This window comes from Delphinus delphis, chromosome 7 (assembly GCF_949987515.2).
Source record: "Delphinus delphis chromosome 7, mDelDel1.2, whole genome shotgun sequence".
In the NCBI taxonomy this organism is placed as follows: domain Eukaryota; kingdom Metazoa; phylum Chordata; class Mammalia; order Artiodactyla; family Delphinidae; genus Delphinus; species Delphinus delphis.
The window spans coordinates 71,888,481-71,907,072 of NC_082689.1; the positions used below are offsets into that span (position 1 = coordinate 71,888,481).

At 33.8% G+C, this 18,592-nt stretch overlaps 1 protein-coding gene across 22 annotated transcripts in view; it reads left to right on the forward strand.

Annotated features, from left to right (window-relative positions):
- The window catches only part of BAZ2B (bromodomain adjacent to zinc finger domain 2B), a 382,464-nt gene that overhangs the window by 272,515 nt on the left and 91,357 nt on the right, over nucleotides 1–18,592 (forward strand). For 15 of the 22 annotated variants that reach the window (XM_060016702.2, XM_060016712.2, XM_060016708.2 and 12 more), the window contains 6 exons: nucleotides 2,703–2,870; nucleotides 3,813–4,006; nucleotides 10,126–10,329; nucleotides 10,647–11,042; nucleotides 15,396–16,002; nucleotides 17,658–17,951. In XM_060016702.2, the coding sequence (XP_059872685.1) occupies nucleotides 2,703–2,870; nucleotides 3,813–4,006; nucleotides 10,126–10,329; nucleotides 10,647–11,042; nucleotides 15,396–16,002; nucleotides 17,658–17,951 (1,863 nt within the window). The remainder of the gene's footprint in view (nucleotides 1–2,702; nucleotides 2,871–3,812; nucleotides 4,007–10,125; nucleotides 10,330–10,646; nucleotides 11,043–15,395; nucleotides 16,003–17,657; nucleotides 17,952–18,592) is intronic. The other 7 variants (XM_060016709.2, XM_069540856.1, XM_060016720.2 and 4 more) reach the window with 2 other exon arrangements.

An 18,592-nucleotide genomic window follows, 5' to 3' on the forward strand; every position in this document is an offset into this window, starting at 1 on the left:
ATGTTATGTTGCTTATAGTTTTTAGGAGATAAACAGACAATTACAAGACAGAGTCTTTAGTGGTAAAAGTATGCCTGTATAAGCATACTTTTTTGCCAAGTGAACAGACACTATACCTTGTTTTAGAGGCCTCATTTGTTTAAGTTGTACGTTTTGTATAACTTAAATTTAAATTTCCTATGATTAGTTTTATTCAAAAGGGTAACCAAAATGCCAAAAATTTTAAATCACCTACTAAATAGATGAAGACACACAGGAAGAAATTACTAGGAATTTTAAACGAGAAATAGTTTATTTTTAAATATTATCCACTTCTAAATGTGTCTACATTTCAGATGACTAAATCAACACATGCAAATTACTTAATGGATATTAGTATAGTAAAGTTTTTTATATTGAAATAGTATTTCACGGTAAGTTCTTTTAAAACATTTACAGTTTTTAATCATTATATTTGTATATTACCGTGAATTTTCATGAAGTATCTGACTCTATCAAGTTTGAAAGATTTTTAAATTCTCCTGTCTTCTATGTTCAAATTGAGATTCAGTATATCCTCTGAAATATTAGAATCTTTCAGTTGAATATGATTAATGTTTTTACCATGCAGTTACTGCCCTTGAATACATTTAGAAATTCATCATGTGCTGGTTTATGTGATTCTTATTTTGTATATTTCATTTTATCAACAAGCTAGTTTGTGAGTGACTATATTTTGTTTTTTTATTTTCCTAAATTTGGAAGAGAAATAAGCTCATCACTTGTCAAAAATTCTGTTATTTCCCATGAATTATTAGACATTTATGAAGCTTGTGATCAGAAGCGCTATCTTTTTCATCTTTTTATTTAATTAATCTTATTTACTTGTATTTTTACTCATGGTGTCACCTTATTTATAACGTACACATTTTCCAGTTGTGTTTTTTTCTAATCCCTATTGTGTGCTTATTTACCATTGACATTCTAAGTACATTTTTATGTTGTTTCTGAGTTTGATTATGTCTAAAATATTTGAGTCTTATTACACTTTGACTGTCTGACCGATTTGTGGGTTGTTTACAAAGTCTGAACGTTCAACTGTAATGCTTTAATTATAGACTCTATTTTAAATAATATGAATATTTCAGGAAACTGAAGTTTCCTTTTTTATCAGCTATGTAGGACCTAGTTTTCAAACCTATAAATAACAACAGATTCCAGCTGTGCTAATACAAGCCCCAAATACATAGTTTTTCTTCCTATCTACATACAGTTCTTTCATCTAAACAGTAGATAAATGATTTATGGTTTTGTATAGTTATTCTTGGTTCAGTTCCCATCATTCAGCCACTGCTGAATATACATTGGTGTCATTTCACTAGCAGTGCCTTCCTGCAGTGCAGAAGAATAGCTTTTGTAGTTTTCTGCTTATACTGTTTTTTAGACCTTTCAGAATGTCAGTTACCATGAACATTTCACTTTTTATTAAGCTAAACTTTTGTCTTTAGCTAATGAAGGTGCACATCACTTAACATCCTACTTTTAATAAAGAGATATTCCTAGAAAAGCTTTAAAGATCATATAATACAGTACACTGACAATATTGAATTTTTCCCATACTATATTATTGGGGTTTTTCCTCTAATTTTTTCGTGGTTATCAAGTCAATGAAAAGTATCCTATATCTCTTGGAAGACTAGCCTGAAAGGTAATAACTGATTTGGTAATCTAGCTGGTTAGCCAATTGGAAAATATTCTTTCCGAGATTTTACATAGGGCAATACAAGACTGTCCATTGGGTTATTTCAAATTTCTTCTTAATCTTCACCCTTCCCTAAATAATGTATTCTATAAAATTTGTCTTCTCTCCTTTTCTAAAAGTTTTAACTAAAAGCCACTGTTTGAATATCTAAATTGCATTTGATGATTTTCTACCGTTTAGTCATTTTACATTGATAAAACATTGTTATCTGTAATTTATGAGAGGAAGTATAAATAAAATTCAGGCTTTCTTCATTAACTTTAAGGGGAGAAACTATAAATCTTTTATATTTTAATGTGACTTAACTTGTTTTAAAAATCTTCTTTGAAGCACTTTTCATTGCTTAGACACCACCCCCCCAAAATAAAAAGGCTTACTGATTTTGCTATCTCTATTGTTTTGAGTATAGGATGTTTTCCTCCAAAAATGCATTTGAGATATGCTGGATTACAGTGGTCTTTGTATTATTATTTAAACCACCTGATTTATCAAAGCCAGCTTTATATTGTATGTAATTTAAGGAAATTCTTAACATAGGTTGTAGATGGTAACCTTAAATTCTAAGGTTTTAAAGTAGATTAAAATAGTCTTAAATATTGTTTCTTTACTAATTTAGAAAAATTATGATGTAAGTCATCAAAGAGTCACAGTTCTTTAATATACCAAGTTTCCCATTTTATTTTTAAAACCGTAGACTACTTTTGTTCTTCATAAATTTGAACTCAAGGAAGCTGCTAAGTGAAGATCCTTGGATACTGTCTTAATGAGCAGAATAATGAGTGTATAACTTCTAATCAGCTGTCTTATAATTAGAAAGATGATCAGAACTATGTGTAATTCAGCAATTCTGTTCCAAGATGAAATTTGAATTTTTTTTTCAGGAATAAAATATAAAAAGCACTGTTAAATTAGCTAGAAAGTTAATTCAAATATTTTTGCTTGTTTGATGTTTGACTTTGAGGTGCAGAATGGTGGCGAACAACAGATGTTCATACGCGTGCAGGGGCAACCTTCTTTCCACCATTACTGGGAATTCCACCACTGTTTGCTCCTCCAGCCCAGAATCATGATTCTTCTTCATTCCATTCGAGGGCTTCAGGAAAAAGTAATCGAAATGGTCCTGAAAAAGGTATCCATGTTAACTTTAAGTGAAGTACTACAAATCCTCCATTTCAATACCTATTTTTAATAGGGTTCACATTTAGTAACAATTATGGGGCATTGTGCTAGACACTTTCACATTGTCTTGCTTAATCCTTATAATAACTCTTTGAGATTGGAAGCATTGTCATTTTGCAGCTAAGGTTAAATAAGTTATTCAAGGAAGCACTGTTTACATGTTGACATTGCATAGCAGAATTTAACCCAGGTTTTCTAACTCCAGACTCCACTGCTTTTTCCTCTGTATCTCATTACCTCCTTCACGTTCACTCAATAAAATATATTACTTTTTCTGTAATTAAGCATTAAATTAATTAAAACTAATATGTTAGTATGCCTTTTTCTTTTAAATTGTCATTAATATTTCATAGTTGATAACTGTTGTTAGAATACATTTGCAAATTATAATAGCATTTTAGATGTTTTTTATTACCTTTCTTTTCACTTAAGTAAGTGTTTGGGGAGTTTGCTCCGAAAGGGGGAATACTCGCATTTAATTATCTTTCTAAAAATTTTTTAATTGAAGTGAAATTCACATAAATGTAAAATTAACCAATTTAAGCTGAACAATTCAGTGACATGTAATGCATTCATAGTGTTGTACAACAACCACCTCTATCTAGTTTCAAAACATTTTCATCACCCCGAAAGGAAACTTCATCCCCGTTAACCAGTTTGTCTCTATTATTCCCTCTCCCAGTCCCTGGCAACCACTAGCTTGCACTCTATCTCTATAGATTTACCTGTTGTGAATATCTCATATAGATGGAATCATAATTTGTGTCTGACTTCTTTCACTTAGCTTAATGTTTTCAAGAGTCATCCACATTGTGGCATATGTCATTACTTCATTCCTTTTTATGGCTGAATAACATTCTCTTGCATAAATATATTTATTTTTACTTTGAAGGTGTAAATGGGTCAATAAATGGAAACAATACGTCATCTGTATCTGGTATCAACACATCTGTACTATCCACTACTGCTTCAAGTTCTGTGGGACAAACTAAAAGTATAAGCTCAGGTGGAGGAAATCGAAAGTGTAGTCAGGAACCAAACAAAACCCAGCCTTTGGATGCTAGAGCTGACAAAATCAAAGATAAGGTAAGTTGTTCTTTGAGACACAAATATAACAGATCGATATAAGTATTCTAAAGATCAAACCACCTGAATCTATGGAATAACTTTTTATGAATTATCAACTCCTATTTTTATAGATATTCATTTTTGCGGGGTGGTTTTAGTATTATGCATCAAAAAATTAAAACTGTCAGCACCAGTATAAATAATACAAATAGTAGTCATAGATAAGATTTATTGAGAACTTAACACAGGCCAGTTCTGCTGTAATTGCTTTGCATATAGTATCTATTTCAATCCTCCTTATACCCCTACTGAGGTAGGTACTATTATTATAAACTGGGAAAAAGAGCCCCCAAATAGTTGGCCATTAAGTGGTCAGGATTCAAAGTCAGGCAGGTTGACTCCAGAGCCCATGCTTTAGGAAAACAAAAACAAAAAAACTTTCATTATGGAAAATTTCAAATATACACAGAAGACAGAATAGCATAATAATCCTGTGTATCCATTATTCAGTTTCAACAGTTACCATCTCATGGCCAATTATATTTCATCATAACCCCAGCTGAATTCTCCTTTTCTCCTTTGCCAGTTGGCACTATGTTAGACCTTGTCATTAGAGGGTTCTAGAGACACACTGGAAGAGGAAAATGCTTCTGTTCCTGGTTCAAGTGTTTTCTTCTTGGTCTTATGCTGTGGCTGCCAGTGGGTGGCTTCCTCACCAGCTGGCGGCTACTCTGCCAGTTGTGTTCAGGAGACCCAGTACTGTATACTGTCTAGTGAGTGTCACTGACATCCCAGCAGGCAGCTTATTAGTGAGTTTTTCTGGGATGCCAGTGGTTGGCTTTCTAGCTAACTTTACTGTCACCCCTGATAGCAGATTCCCAGCAAGTTTTTCTGGCACTCCAGCAGGTGGTGTCTCCTGTGTACCAGCCTTGATCTGTGATACCTCAGTGAGCTTCTCTGCCATCCAGTGGGCAACAGCCACATCCTTTCCAACAAAGTCTGAAGTTCAGCCTTGGGTGAATGAGGGGTTGGAGAAGAAAGACCCTCTTCCGAGTTTATTTTAGTACTCTACCTCAGCCATACAGGAAGTGGCTCTTCCCTACATCGGCTATTCTGGTATTCTTCACAGGTCTCTTTCCCTCTTAGTAGTTCATGTTCTGTTACTAGTTGTTGCTTCCTTATGATAAAATCTCGCTGTTCAAATTGATCATGTGGTTTCTGCCTCCTGACTAGACCTTGTCTGCCGTAGAAGCAGTATCAGGAGTAGGGTGGGTATGCAGATTGCACACGGTAAATTCACTCCAATATTCTGGTCACTCTGAGCCTTTGGATTTCCTCTTCCACATCATGCCAGGGAAGCTGTGACATTTCAACTTTACTAAGTATAGTTCACCACTGTGTCCAGATTTCATTCATCCAACCAAGTAAGCTGAGATACCTCCAGCTACAGGAACTACCACATTATATCCAGAATTTCTAGTAAGTGCATCTGTATCGGTGAATTTGGTCTGCTCCCATTGGGAATTTCTTCTTGAGAGAGAAGTCTTGGTTTATTCTGAGTTAAAGCCTTCGCATCAACTGCAAACATTTCGGAAACAAAGATAATAACTAGAGCAATGTCTTTTCATCTAGATTTTATAAAAACCACTTTCAGGGCCTGATTTTTCTGGGGGAAGAGAGTCAAAAGTTTGTGATACTGTAATACCACTTTCTCCATGACCTCAGCTATAATAATAAGGGAATTGAAAAGCTTGTGACACACCACAGCAAGAGCAAGGTATGAGTAGTCACTGATTTCAGATAGCGCTGATTTGAACTTTAAATCTGAACAACATGCCTCCCAGGCTCCAATTTTTAACCCCAAGGAACTATTTTATCAAACTTTTCTTTGTCCTTTCTCAAGACAGCATTGAGCTCCATATATTTTCCAGGATCAGCTAAACAAATAAAGGTTTCTTCCCTTTTGCCCAGCATATTTTATAGAAATACTTCCTCTAGATCTTTCAGTTCCCTCTCAACAGAAGATAAATGTTTTCCAGCACATAGCAAGACATATGAGGGTCTGGGGGAAGGTCATCTGGTGAAGCCTCAAAGCCTAATGATAGCCATCACAAAAATTCGACAGGCCTCTATTTAGGCCCCAAGGCAAACATTTACTTTCCTCTTCAAGCCACCCCACTGAGCACTTGAGCAAATGTGATAAAAGACTCTTGGTTGTTTCCTTCCAGGGACACAGGTTTTAGGGTCATACTTTCCACCTGTTCCTCTTCAACTGCTCTTTACTCTTTTCCCTTATGATTTGTTTCAAGGGCATTCTCATTAGTACGAGCTCCAAAGGCCTGTCTCTGTACTGCTTCTAGCTTCTCTGCACACCAGACGCTGTCTGAAAACACCACCCATTCCTTGCTCCCATGGTACTTTGAAGCAGGTCGTAGACATAGTATCATGGAATATATTTATATCTATATGTATTTCTAAAAGTTAAGTGTCCATGTTTTTAAACTTTACACTATCCTACCTCTTAGAAGTAGTGCTAAATCTAGTAACAAGGTACAAGGCAAGACTTTGGAGGAATGGATTTGAAACAGATCGTGTCCTTAGTTCTAGTAAGGAATCAGTATTGACATTCCTAAACAAAATTGGTGCTGTTAAAGTAGAAAATATTTCCAGGAGCAGGTATTAAAAACTTGCAGAGGTACCTCTTTAATGATATAAAGAAATTCCAGGTACCATAGGGGTGTTGATTTACATCTACATAGAAGTAACACTGGAGAGAGATTGACTATCAATGTGAGGGATACTAGAACTTAAGATTTCAGAAGCGTATCTTTGGATAATACATGGTCTGGAATGAATTTGCGTTAGTAGGTTGTTAAATGAAGATGAAGGGAGTTGAAACTGAAGAAGAAAATCCGATACTTTTATTACCCAATGTTTTTCAGTTTTAAAAACTTAAAAAAAAAAATTGCTTCATCAGCCCTTTTCATGTGTAGTTTGAAAAATGTTCTTCAGCTGATTTTGATAATCCCTCCTGGGAGGCAGGGTTACTTATCTCAGTAGTACTCATTGAAAATCATTGATTAAGTCCAGTTCCCTCTCATAGTCTACATGTATATTTAGAATAAATGTAAGTATTTTAAATTAAACAATTAAAGTAAGTCAACACAAGCTAAAATATACTAACATACAGCCTGTTGAGAAAAAAAAATAAGACAATTCAAGGTTAAGTTCCACTCCTGCTGCCATACAAATTATTGTTACCACAGCAGCTGTAACAGTCTTTTAAAAACATAAGTGATTTTTTACCGTTTTAAAACATCCTGTGTTATCACTCTGTCTAATAGTTTCCTATCCCACTAAGAATAAAATCCTTGCCATGGCCCATAAGACCATGTGTGGTCTCACCCCTGCCAGTCCATCCAGCCTTATTTCCTACTGTTCTCTCCCAGGTTTCTGTGCTGTAGCAGGTCTAGCTGACTTTTCCATTCTTTGAACGTGTCAAACTTGTTTCCAGCTCGTGGCTTTTGCCTTTGCTGTTTCCCCTGTCTTGAAAGGCCCTTTTATCTTTCTATGACTGGCTCTTGCTCTCCATTTAGGTCTCAGCTCAGAAGAGTCTTACCTGACAACTACATCTAAATGTCCATCCAGCACACACTGTCTACTCAATTATCCTGTTTTAGTCATGGTATTTATCACTGAAAAACCCTTATTTATATTGTTTGTTGATTCTCTTCTCCCTGTTCCCATGAGAGCAGAGTTTCTGTCTGTTTATCACACCCTTGTATCCCCAGAGACTAGAGCAACTGTGCCTGGTACATAATAGCCTTGAATATGTATTTGTTTTGCTATTGAATGTAAGAAATATACAGTGAAATGAAAGTTCAAGGAGAGGGTTCTGAAAAGCTTTCCCAGGTTCGTTGGGGGGTGGAGTTTATTATTAATAAACTCTCCTTTGATCATTTTTTTATGAACCTAAGAAGACTCATTTTTAAAATGTATAAATGACAGAAAAAAGACAGACTACCTAATTGTGAGCAGGCAAAAGGACCACCCTCACCCCCCACACATGTTAATAGGGACCAAGGAGATGGAATTGGTGATATTGAAATTCATTTTTCTCTAATACTTGGACTTGTCTACTCATGTCTACTTTTTTTTTTTAACATAGGTACTAAATTTGTTACCTTATAAAACACAAACCCTTTGCACACTGTCAGAGTATGCTCTGCAAAGACCACCTGCACCAGAATCACATTAAGGGCTTGTTTCATACAGATCCCTGTGCCTGTTTGGAATTGGGACCCAGGAATCTGCTGGTTGCAGCAACTTCTGTGCTGAATATTATGCTCCCTAAAGCTTTAGAACCCGCATCTCTAGACCCACTCTTGGGGAGTATAGGACCCATCTGTCATGCTGCCTTTAAATTAAAACTACACAGATTACTTGGACATTGAAATAGGAGTTTATTTTTTTCTGCCAAATCACGGTAGCTCCCTCATGCCCTTCCTTACTTAGCCTCTACTAAATCCAAAAGAGATAACTTTGGATTTGACTTTCATAGTCAAATGAAATGACTTTCATAGTCTTGCTATACATGCTTAGAAAACTCCACAGCAGATTTTGGTTGCAAAGAAGGAGCGGTTTCTCTGCCAAATAAATGATAGGCTTAATGTTATTATATTACTATTGTTTCCCTTTAATCTCTACTTTGGTGTTTCTCATCCTTTGATTTCCTTTATTCCAATTCACTTTCTGCTTTACTGTGAGCGAAGAAGGTAGCTCAGGGAATGATGGAAATATTAGCTTATTGAAGGGTGTGTCTGTGGAGGAAGCATTACAGTTGCTAGTTTGGAGCAGTTAACACAGTACCATGGCAAACAGAATATAACAGGAGTGACTCTCCTCACTCATGTATTTTATATGATTTAAATCAAATTTTAGAAGACACAAAGGAAAGAGTGTAGGTTTGCAATCTGTAACTACGGCTTCAACCTGGCATCCTGTTGTAGAGGTGTATTACTGTCTTTTATTCTCCAAACCCAGTAGTTATGAAAGGCTGTATTGCTATTAAGGCCATAACTTTTCTAATTTGCTGCTTTTGTAATTTATTGCTGATTTTTCTGTATCTTGTTCTCTATTTTATCTACCAGCAAACACTATAGAAATGTTCCTAAGTAACTTTGGATTGTACTCAATCTTGTTGCTCTGTCGTTTTGACATTTCTCCTTTATAGTCTTCCTATTGGCAGAATTTTAACTTTTTCATTGTTATATAGTTATTAGTTATAATTCATCTCATTATTTTTCATCTTTTTATCCACTACCATTGTCTGTCCTTTAAACACACAACTTTCCTTTTATGCGACCAAATGTCCCTTTCCAGCTTTGGATTTTCATTGTCCTATAGGATTTTAAATGTTCCAGAAATTAATCTCCTTCTTTATCATATTTTTCTATCTTTTTGATTCAGAAGTATTAAAACACTTAAATTCCTTGACCCTAATTAAAGCAGCCCCTTAAGCCTTTTTCTACCTATTTTATCTTCTCTCCAGTACTTTTTACTATATGGGATTATTTGTTTTGAAATTACTCTCTGTCTAGTCCACCACCACCACCACTAGAATGTAAGTTTCTTGAAGGCAGAGGCTCATCTTAGACTTCACTGGAGTCCAGCACCTAGAAAGGTGTGTTTGGCTACTGACTCACTATTTGCACAAAGAAAGAAGACTAAAAGCTAAATGTAGAACATCAGTGTATGTAACCCTATCATAAATTGCTCTTTTTAATCTGTCCTACATTTTGAAGCATGGCAGTCATATGAGTGTGTATATATGTATACATATGTACATATATACACACTATATTGATGTTTTCAGTATTCTATACAGAATACTGTACAGCATATTGACAGAGTTTATACTTTTTACTGGAGAATTCCTGTCAGATAAGTTAATTTGATCAGTTGGTTGAATAAATACCCTTAAAACATGTGACTTTTTACTTTTTTCTAAAATGACATTTTAGAAAAATGTTTTGAGATTGAAAATATCGTTAAAAAATTAAAAGAGCATACCTCTTACTGAAACTTGAATTTTCTCCAAAAACAGAAGTCTTTTTAAAAATCTTGTCTTTATCCAGAAACCAAGGAAGAAAGCTATGGAAAGTTCTAGCAACAGTGATAGTGATTCAGGCACATCATCAGACACATCAAGTGAAGGCATTAGTAGTAGTGATTCAGATGATCTAGAGGAAGATGAAGAAGAAGAAGATCAAAGTATTGAAGAAAGTGAAGATGATGATTCTGATTCAGAGAGTGAAGCACAACATAAAAGTAACAACCAGGTAGGTACAAATCATTTCATTGGCAATATCTACACATTATTCAAATTTAGGAATTAACTGTCTTATCTTAACTCTCAAAGTCTATAAAGTTTAAAGTTAATCATTGCCTTTAGTTCTTCCTTTTACATAAGAAAAAAAAGGAGGTGGTGAAACATTTTTAAAGGAACATTTTGTGTATTTTTTAGTGAGTTTTATACATCTATTGTAAGTCATTAGGAACACTTTTTTAAGTACCCTTTTTTTCCTCCATGTTTTACTCCTCGATGCTCTTTGTTTTAATAGACGTTAAGAAGTTGCCTTTTAATTTGTATTTACAGGTGCTATTACATGGTGTTTCAGACCCAAAAGCAGAAGGACAGAAAGCAACTGAAAAAGCCCAGGAAAAAAGAATACACCAGCCATTACCTCTTGTGTCTGAGTCCCAGACTCACTCATCATTCCAATCCCAGCAGAAGCAGCCTCAGGTTTTGTCACAGCAGCTTCCATTTATTTTCCAAAGCTCTCAGGCAAAGGAGGAATCTGTGAACAAACACACAAGTGTAATACAGTCTACGGGATTGGTGTCCAATGTGAAACCTTTATCTTTGGTAAATCAAGCCAAAAAGGAAATTTACATGAAACTCATAGTTCCTTCTCCTGATGTACTTAAAGCAGGGAATAAAAATACCTCTGAAGAATCTAGTCCTTTGACCAGTGAATTGCGTTCCAAGCGGGTGAGTTAAAAATTATTTATAGAAGAATTTTACTATTATAAAAACAGCTTTTATATAGTCTTATACAAGTTTAAACTGAATTCTACTCTTATTGTTATACTTTCTTAGTCACCAGGAATAGAATATGCACATCAGAAAACTAAATTTCTCTGATTTTATATTTACATACACATCTGTTGAATGTATTTTTGGCAACACAGTCTTGTCATTTTTCCCCAGGTTTAATGATTTAGCAGTAAGGGGAGAAATATGTTTGAATTGGACATACTTTACAATTACTTTTGTTTAAAATCAATGTCCTTTTTTTTCTAATATTAGTATATTCTTTTTTAAAGAAATGAACTCTTGAGTCATTTACCTCTGTAGTCCTATAATTTGTCAATTTTAAGTATAAAAATCCTTTATAAAGAATGTTTTTCCTTTACCATTCTTAATTAATTATACAAAATACAAAATATTTTTAGTAACGTTACTTCTATAAACACCAGAACCACTCTCATCAGAGAATTTTTTTCATCTTTATTTTCTTGCTGTTAGTTTTATATTATAATATTATATAGTCTACAGTCATATGTCCAGAAGAATTCTAGTAATTAAATAACCAGTGCTTTTTATTCTAGAACTCACCCAGACTAGAGAAAAAATATTATTTTTGAACACAGTCTCCTGTCTTTTGGTTATACAAATTACCAGTAGGCATCCTAATCATTGGAAAAGACCTGTAGAGCACTTACTGTTTTGCCAGCCATTCATTGTTTTAAGTGCTGAACATGCATTTACTCATTGGATACTAACATCTGTAAGTGCCACTAATAATATTATGTCCATTTTCAGATGATCAAATTGGGATTCATAAGACTTACATAACTCTCCCAAGATCACACTGCTAGTTGGTGATGGAGCTAGAATTCAAACCTAGGCAGTGTGGTACTAGAATCCTTGTTCTTAATCACTGTGGTATGCTGCCTTTCTTTCTCAAAAAAGTTGCAATGTCCTTGTCCACTGACTTTTATTTTACAGTGAAGAATTTCAGAACAAGGTCAAAGAAAAATGACTTGAGCAAATCAGGCTCTTTTGAGAATCTAAATGAGTAGTTCTCAAGACTAAGTGTACATTAGAATCACCTGGGAAACTTTAAAAATGAACTAACCACCTTAGAACAATTTAAAATCAGGATCTCTTGTGTTGAGACTGAGGTATTACATGTCTAAAAAGCCTCCCAAGTGACTCAAACGTGCAGCCAAATTTGAGAACCACTGATCTAAATGGAATGACCAGTGGTATCGTAGTATCACACATATGAGAATTTGTAATGCATGGGTCAATCATAAGGAGTTATTGGCATCACATTATTGACTCTCCTTGAGAAATTAAGCAAATTAAAAATCACACTGGGTTATTTTAATTTTTCATTAATATATATTCCACTTTAAGACAAATGAATGTATAGAGCCACATCGAGTTACTTGCATTATGAAAGTTTTCGTAATTTTTTCAGAGTTTCTTAAATTCTTATTTAAAGATTTTCATATGACTGCCTATTAGAAAGTCATTTGTTAAACACTTGCTTATTTAAATGTAGCCAAGCTAGGCTTTCTACACATAGGATCTTATGTAATCCTTACAAAATTGTGTCAGGTAAAGGAACTAAGGCTCAGAGAGGCTAAGTCACTTTTCAACATCATATAACAAGTTAAGAGCAGACAGGTTTTAAACCAAGATCATTCTGATTTCAAAGCCCATGATTAAGATGAAATAATTTGGTGTTTCTGAAATGATAATGGTTGTTAATGGGAAATATTTTATGTGAATGGGCATTCACAGTAGACTCAACTCTCAATGACTTTATCTACTTTTTATTGGTATCTACTATTGAGTTAAAGGGTATTTTTAGAAATATTTCTCTTATATCAGTTCTCTTTCTTTATGTGACAGTCTAACATAGAATTTTGCTTGATTTCTTATGATAGTCTCAATTGTTTCATGCTTCCTGCTATGTATCTGGCTCCCACACTAGTCTTATGATTTTCTTCAGTGTTATTTAATCATTGGATCCTTTCATACCCTTATACTGTAGACATTTAATTTAAATCAATATACATTAATCATATATAAAGACCAGGAGTGAAAAGTCTTTATCAAGTTTTGCCTAGTGGATTTTTTATGGCCTTACAGAGACTCAGGTAAGAACTAGGGGAGCAAGAGCTTGGTGGTAGGACAAAGCTTCGAACCTCTCTCTTCTCATACTCCTGTCACCCAAGGGGATATCTTAAAGTAGCAGGACACTTGCTGCTATACAGGTCTCTTTTTTCTCCCCTCCTACTTTATGTACACCCCTAATATCAAAAAAGATAGCATGTTTGCTATAAAAGAGTTACTGATACTAGTCTTGGGATAAAATACAGTGATTGTTGGTTATTTTCGAAAACCTTCAGATGTCAGCATATGAGGAGTGATTCTTCAGAGTTATAGAGTGAGAAACAATTTCAAAAAATTAAAATATAAAATTTAAAACTAAAGGGAAAGTTTTAATTTTCATTACTCTTTTGATCCTATGTATTTGGAAGGAATATTTACTACCTATTAAAAAAAGAATACAAAATGATTATGTGACAAAATTTTGTTCTAAGAAATGAAAATACACTAAATTTTTCTGCTGAAAATTTAAATCAGCATATGTATAAAATATGAAGTATAAGTACATTATATGTATACTCACATAATATAACATAAAATATTTATGTTTCATATAAATATTAAGTAAAATTATATTAAAGTATCTTATGTAAAAATTTTGCCATAAAATTCTTTTAAAAAGGTAAACACAATTATGTAGTATAATATTCCATATTTTATGCACTGAATAAATACCAATTAAGCAGTTTCTCTTTGTGAGGCATTGCTTTATGTATCAATACAAATATAATGTGACAGTCTTTGTTTACAAAGTACTAACTTAACTTTCTAAACAAATACAGTGAGGATAAGTTAAATAAGATAAAGAAGTTTATATGGGAATTTCTTACTGCTTATTAGTACTGGTGCTTTAAAATATTTAATAAGTCATTCTATATGGCATTCCATCTGCATTTATACTTGTGAAATAACCCACCACAAGGCTTTGCTGACTTGAGTGTTAACAGCCCAGGTCCAATGCTGACAGTACTGCTGATTTTAATTTCAAGGCAACCATTTTCATTACAGAATTTTACCTTTCAAAATTCAACTCTATTTCTATTAACTTGATATTTTAATCATCCTATTTCGGTTTGGTTTTTTATATTTTAATTATACAAATTTAATGAAATTCATATGATGTTATTCTTTTCATGAAGATTCTGATAGCCAAATAATTTTTTGTTTCTTATTTACATATGTAAATTTTATGGCTTAATGGTTTACAAAATAATTTTTCCCAAGGAAGGTATAATTTTTCTAAATTATTTTCTAAACTCTTTCCAATGTTAATGTGCTGAAGGCACTCAAAAGTATATCCCACAGAATGTTGAGCCAGCCTTCCCACTAACCTCAAATCATGATTACTGTAGGTAATACAGGATAGAATAAAAGGGGGTATAAAGGAGCTCAAGGATAGAGGCAATGAGTGCTTTGGGCTGGGACAAACATGGAAAGCTTCTTGGGTTGGCTTTTGAAGAATGAACAGGATTTCATCTGCTTGAAATTTATTAGAGGAAGATATTTCACGCAAAGAAAATGGTGATGGCAAAATGTGGAGGTGGTGAAAGTATGACATACACAGGGCATGGCAAATAGTCCACTTGGACAACAAAGGTAGTAAAAAGTAATTTGAGGATCAGATTTAACTGTTTAGGGTTTATAAAGTTGGCAATGATGGAAGAGGCACTAAAGGTTTTGACCAAAGAGCTAATATAATAAAATACGGCTTATATAACGAGAGAATTGGCATTGGCATATAGCATATATTGGGAGTTGGTTAGGAAGAAGTGATAGTACAGCTTAAATTTGAGCAATATTTCAATGAGAGAATCCAAACCACATAGTAATATGGCTGACTTGGAAAAAAGAAAAGTAAAAGATGTTTTGAGAGTTTCAAGTTTGGGTTATTGAGAAAAACGGGAGCTGTAGTAATAAGAGGTGGGCAGTCAGGAAACATGTTTTGAAGCAGAAAGACTAATTGAAGTTTTAAATATATTATGTCTAGCAAGATTCAGGAACCAACTAGTCATTATTGCCACTACTTTTGTAGCACTTGTATATCATGATTTAAATTTGTATATGAGTAGCTGTGTCAGATACAGAAGGCAAAAAAAAAGTAATTTTTGTTCTTATGGTACATTATTGTTTTTTTTTTTTAAACTTATGTTTCAACAGGAACAATATAAACAGACATTCCCAGCTCAGTTAAAGAAACAGGAGTCATCTAAGAGCCTGAAGAAGGTTATTGCAGCTTTGTCAAATCCAAAAGCAACCTCTAGTTCACCAGCACATCCAAAACAAACATTAGAAAACAACCACCCTAATCCTTTCTTGACAAATGCACTTTTAGGTAATCATCAACCAAATGGAGTTATTCAAAGTGTCATTCAAGAAGCTCCTCTGGCACTTACTACCAAAACTAAAATGCAGAGTAAGATTAATGAAAACATTGCTACTTCAAGTAGCACCCCTTTTTCCTCACCTGTAAATCTGAGTACAAGTGGGAGAAGAACCCCTGGCAATCAGACAACTGTCATGCCCTCTGCCTCTCCCATACTGCATAGTCAAGGGAAGGAAAAAGCAGTTAGCAATAATGTGAACACAGTAAAAACACAGCATCACTCTCATCCTGCAAAATCTTTAGTGGAACAGTTCAGAGGAACAGATTCAGACATTCCTAGTAGCAAAGATTCTGAAGATTCAAATGAAGATGAAGAGGAAGATGATGAGGAAGAAGATGAGGAAGATGATGAAGATGATGAATCTGATGACAGCCAATCAGGTTATTTTCTATTTTTAAGTTTAAAGTATTTCTCTAAATGCTATGTGAACCAAAACATTTTAAAGAGGTTCTTAATTCACAGACTGAAAATCATTGTCATTCACTGTGTTTCACACAGCTATGCGCCTTTCTATAATGAGTGGTAAAATACAGGAATAATTGAAATTGGAAATCCTAAATTAAGTTCTCAGCTCTGCTATTCATTTAACATTAAACAAATAACTTTAAATTGAATATAAATAATTCATGAATTAAGAAATTCAGGAACTTGCTTCATTTTCATTTAATTCATGACCACTCATTTGTCCTTTCTTTTTCATCTCTTCTGCTGCTTGTTATATTGTGTCACTAGATATTTTGAATAAAGGTAAAATTGTAGTCACAGTCATTCAGAAAATACCAAAAACCTATATCCCTATGAATATTTGTTAGCAACACAGAATGTATTTAACAACATATATAGAGTACCCCCTGATTTTATTTTGATTTACTTTCTAGTTTTCTTTTTAATTTCTTTTTGTTTTATTTCCTCTTAACTCTCCTTCTTGTTCCACAGAAGATTGAAAACATAAAATATAAGATAGCTTAAAATTTAAATACAAAGATGAAATACATATTATGAAAGGTTTTGGATTTGTTCCTAGTCAGCCACAAATCCAATTGTAAATTTTCTATCTACCAATATGAAGAGGAAAATATAGTCAATTATACAATTTAAAAAGTGTCTATAAGGTAAAAACAACCTATTTGCTCAGGGTAAGAACAGCTTTTCCTGATATTTTTCCTAGGGTTCCCATAAACACAACTTTGCATGATAGATCATGGATATCAATATTAATCACTTTCAAAGATAATTTTTATAATGAACTTCAGTGTAGACAGCTAGTACTACACAAAAAACAATTCCACAGAAGCTGTTGTTCTGGGAACGATTAAGATACAGTCCAAGTATTAGTCCTGTGTTATCAAGTTTAACCCAGAAATAGATTTTACATATCTATAGGAATGGATGCATTTATAGGACTACATTGCTAGCATGAACTTAAATTATTAAATCATTAAATTATTCCCCACAATTATTTCTGTAATCCTAGTCTTTTGTAAAGCCTGAGAAACTTGATGAAATCTTGCAGCTAAATAGAATAACTGTAACCTCCAAAGCCAAACATCTCCCCGCAAAAATTGTTTTCTTTGGCCTCAAAGCCCAGAAGAAAGGATAATGATAGTTCCAGAGTTCTCTTCCTCATACTGAACCTAGTATACTTCTTAAGCTACTAGAATCTATTAATTTAAATAATCAATTCTGTTTCCTCTATACTTTGGCTTCTTTATTAAATTAAAAGTGCTTTTGAAACCACTAAGCAGAAACTCATCATGTGAATACTGTCGTGTGAGAAGAACTGTTTTATGATTTAAGTTTTATAATTTGAGTAAAACAGTTACTTTTAATGAAGAATTTTGAGGATTTATGGCCTGCATACATTGTACTCAAATAGCTTTTAAGATAGTAATTTTTACATTTACTCTTCAGAAAAGTTGCTCACTTGAGCTCTCAGTCACAGATGCTGATTCCTGAACTATTCCATTTAGATACAAACTGCAAACTGTTGGTGATTATCTAGTTATAATATACAAATGCTTCTTTTACTTCCCAGAATCAGATAGTAATTCAGAATCAGATACAGAAGGATCAGAAGAGGATGATGATGATGATAAAGACCAAGATGAATCAGATAGTGATACTGAAGGAGAGAAAACTTCAATGAAACTGAATAAAACAACTTCCTCTGTCAAAAGCCCTTCCATCAGTCTCACAGCTCACTCAACACCTCGTAACCTCCACATAGCAAAAGCCCCAGGCTCTGCTCCTGCTGCCTTATGTTCTGAATCCCAGTCACCTGCTTTCCTTGGCACACCTTCTTCCACACTTACTTCAAGTCCACACTCTGGTACCTACACTTTATTTTTATTATTGTGAAGTAGAAGTCAAACCATAACAAGAATTCTTATTTATACAGTGTTCTGGGGATGATCTCACTGGAATCAAGGGCTAGATTTTAGGTTGGCTAAGAAAGGTCAGCGTGTATTTTCAAAGGATATGACTCATTACCATTTTTATTCTCTGTGCTTCCAATTTAAGAACCTGATTGATGGCAGCTTTTGAGTTTGCATACTTTCCTGTTTTTGTGTTCAGTTTATGCTTCTAGAATTTAGAGTTTGACAGTGGACTTTTTTTGTAATTTATAAAAATGAGCTCACTTGGTTACTTAAGGTACAATTGCATATCTGCCCAACACATAGCCAATGTCATTTGTATTAGTGAGTTAGCATTATTATTCCTTTAACATGCCGTATCTTTTTTTTCTATTTGACCTTTTATAAACTTGCAGAGGTCTTCATTAAAAGGTTTTACATTAATACTCCCAAATTAATCTCTATTCTCATTCAATAGCTAAGAAAATATAGATGTGTATAGTAAAGTATTATATTGTTTTACATATTTCACTGTTTTCTTGAAATTTTCTAGTTTTGTTTTCATTTGCCGCAAACCAATATGATATCCTACTAATATAAGATGTGTGCATTTGCA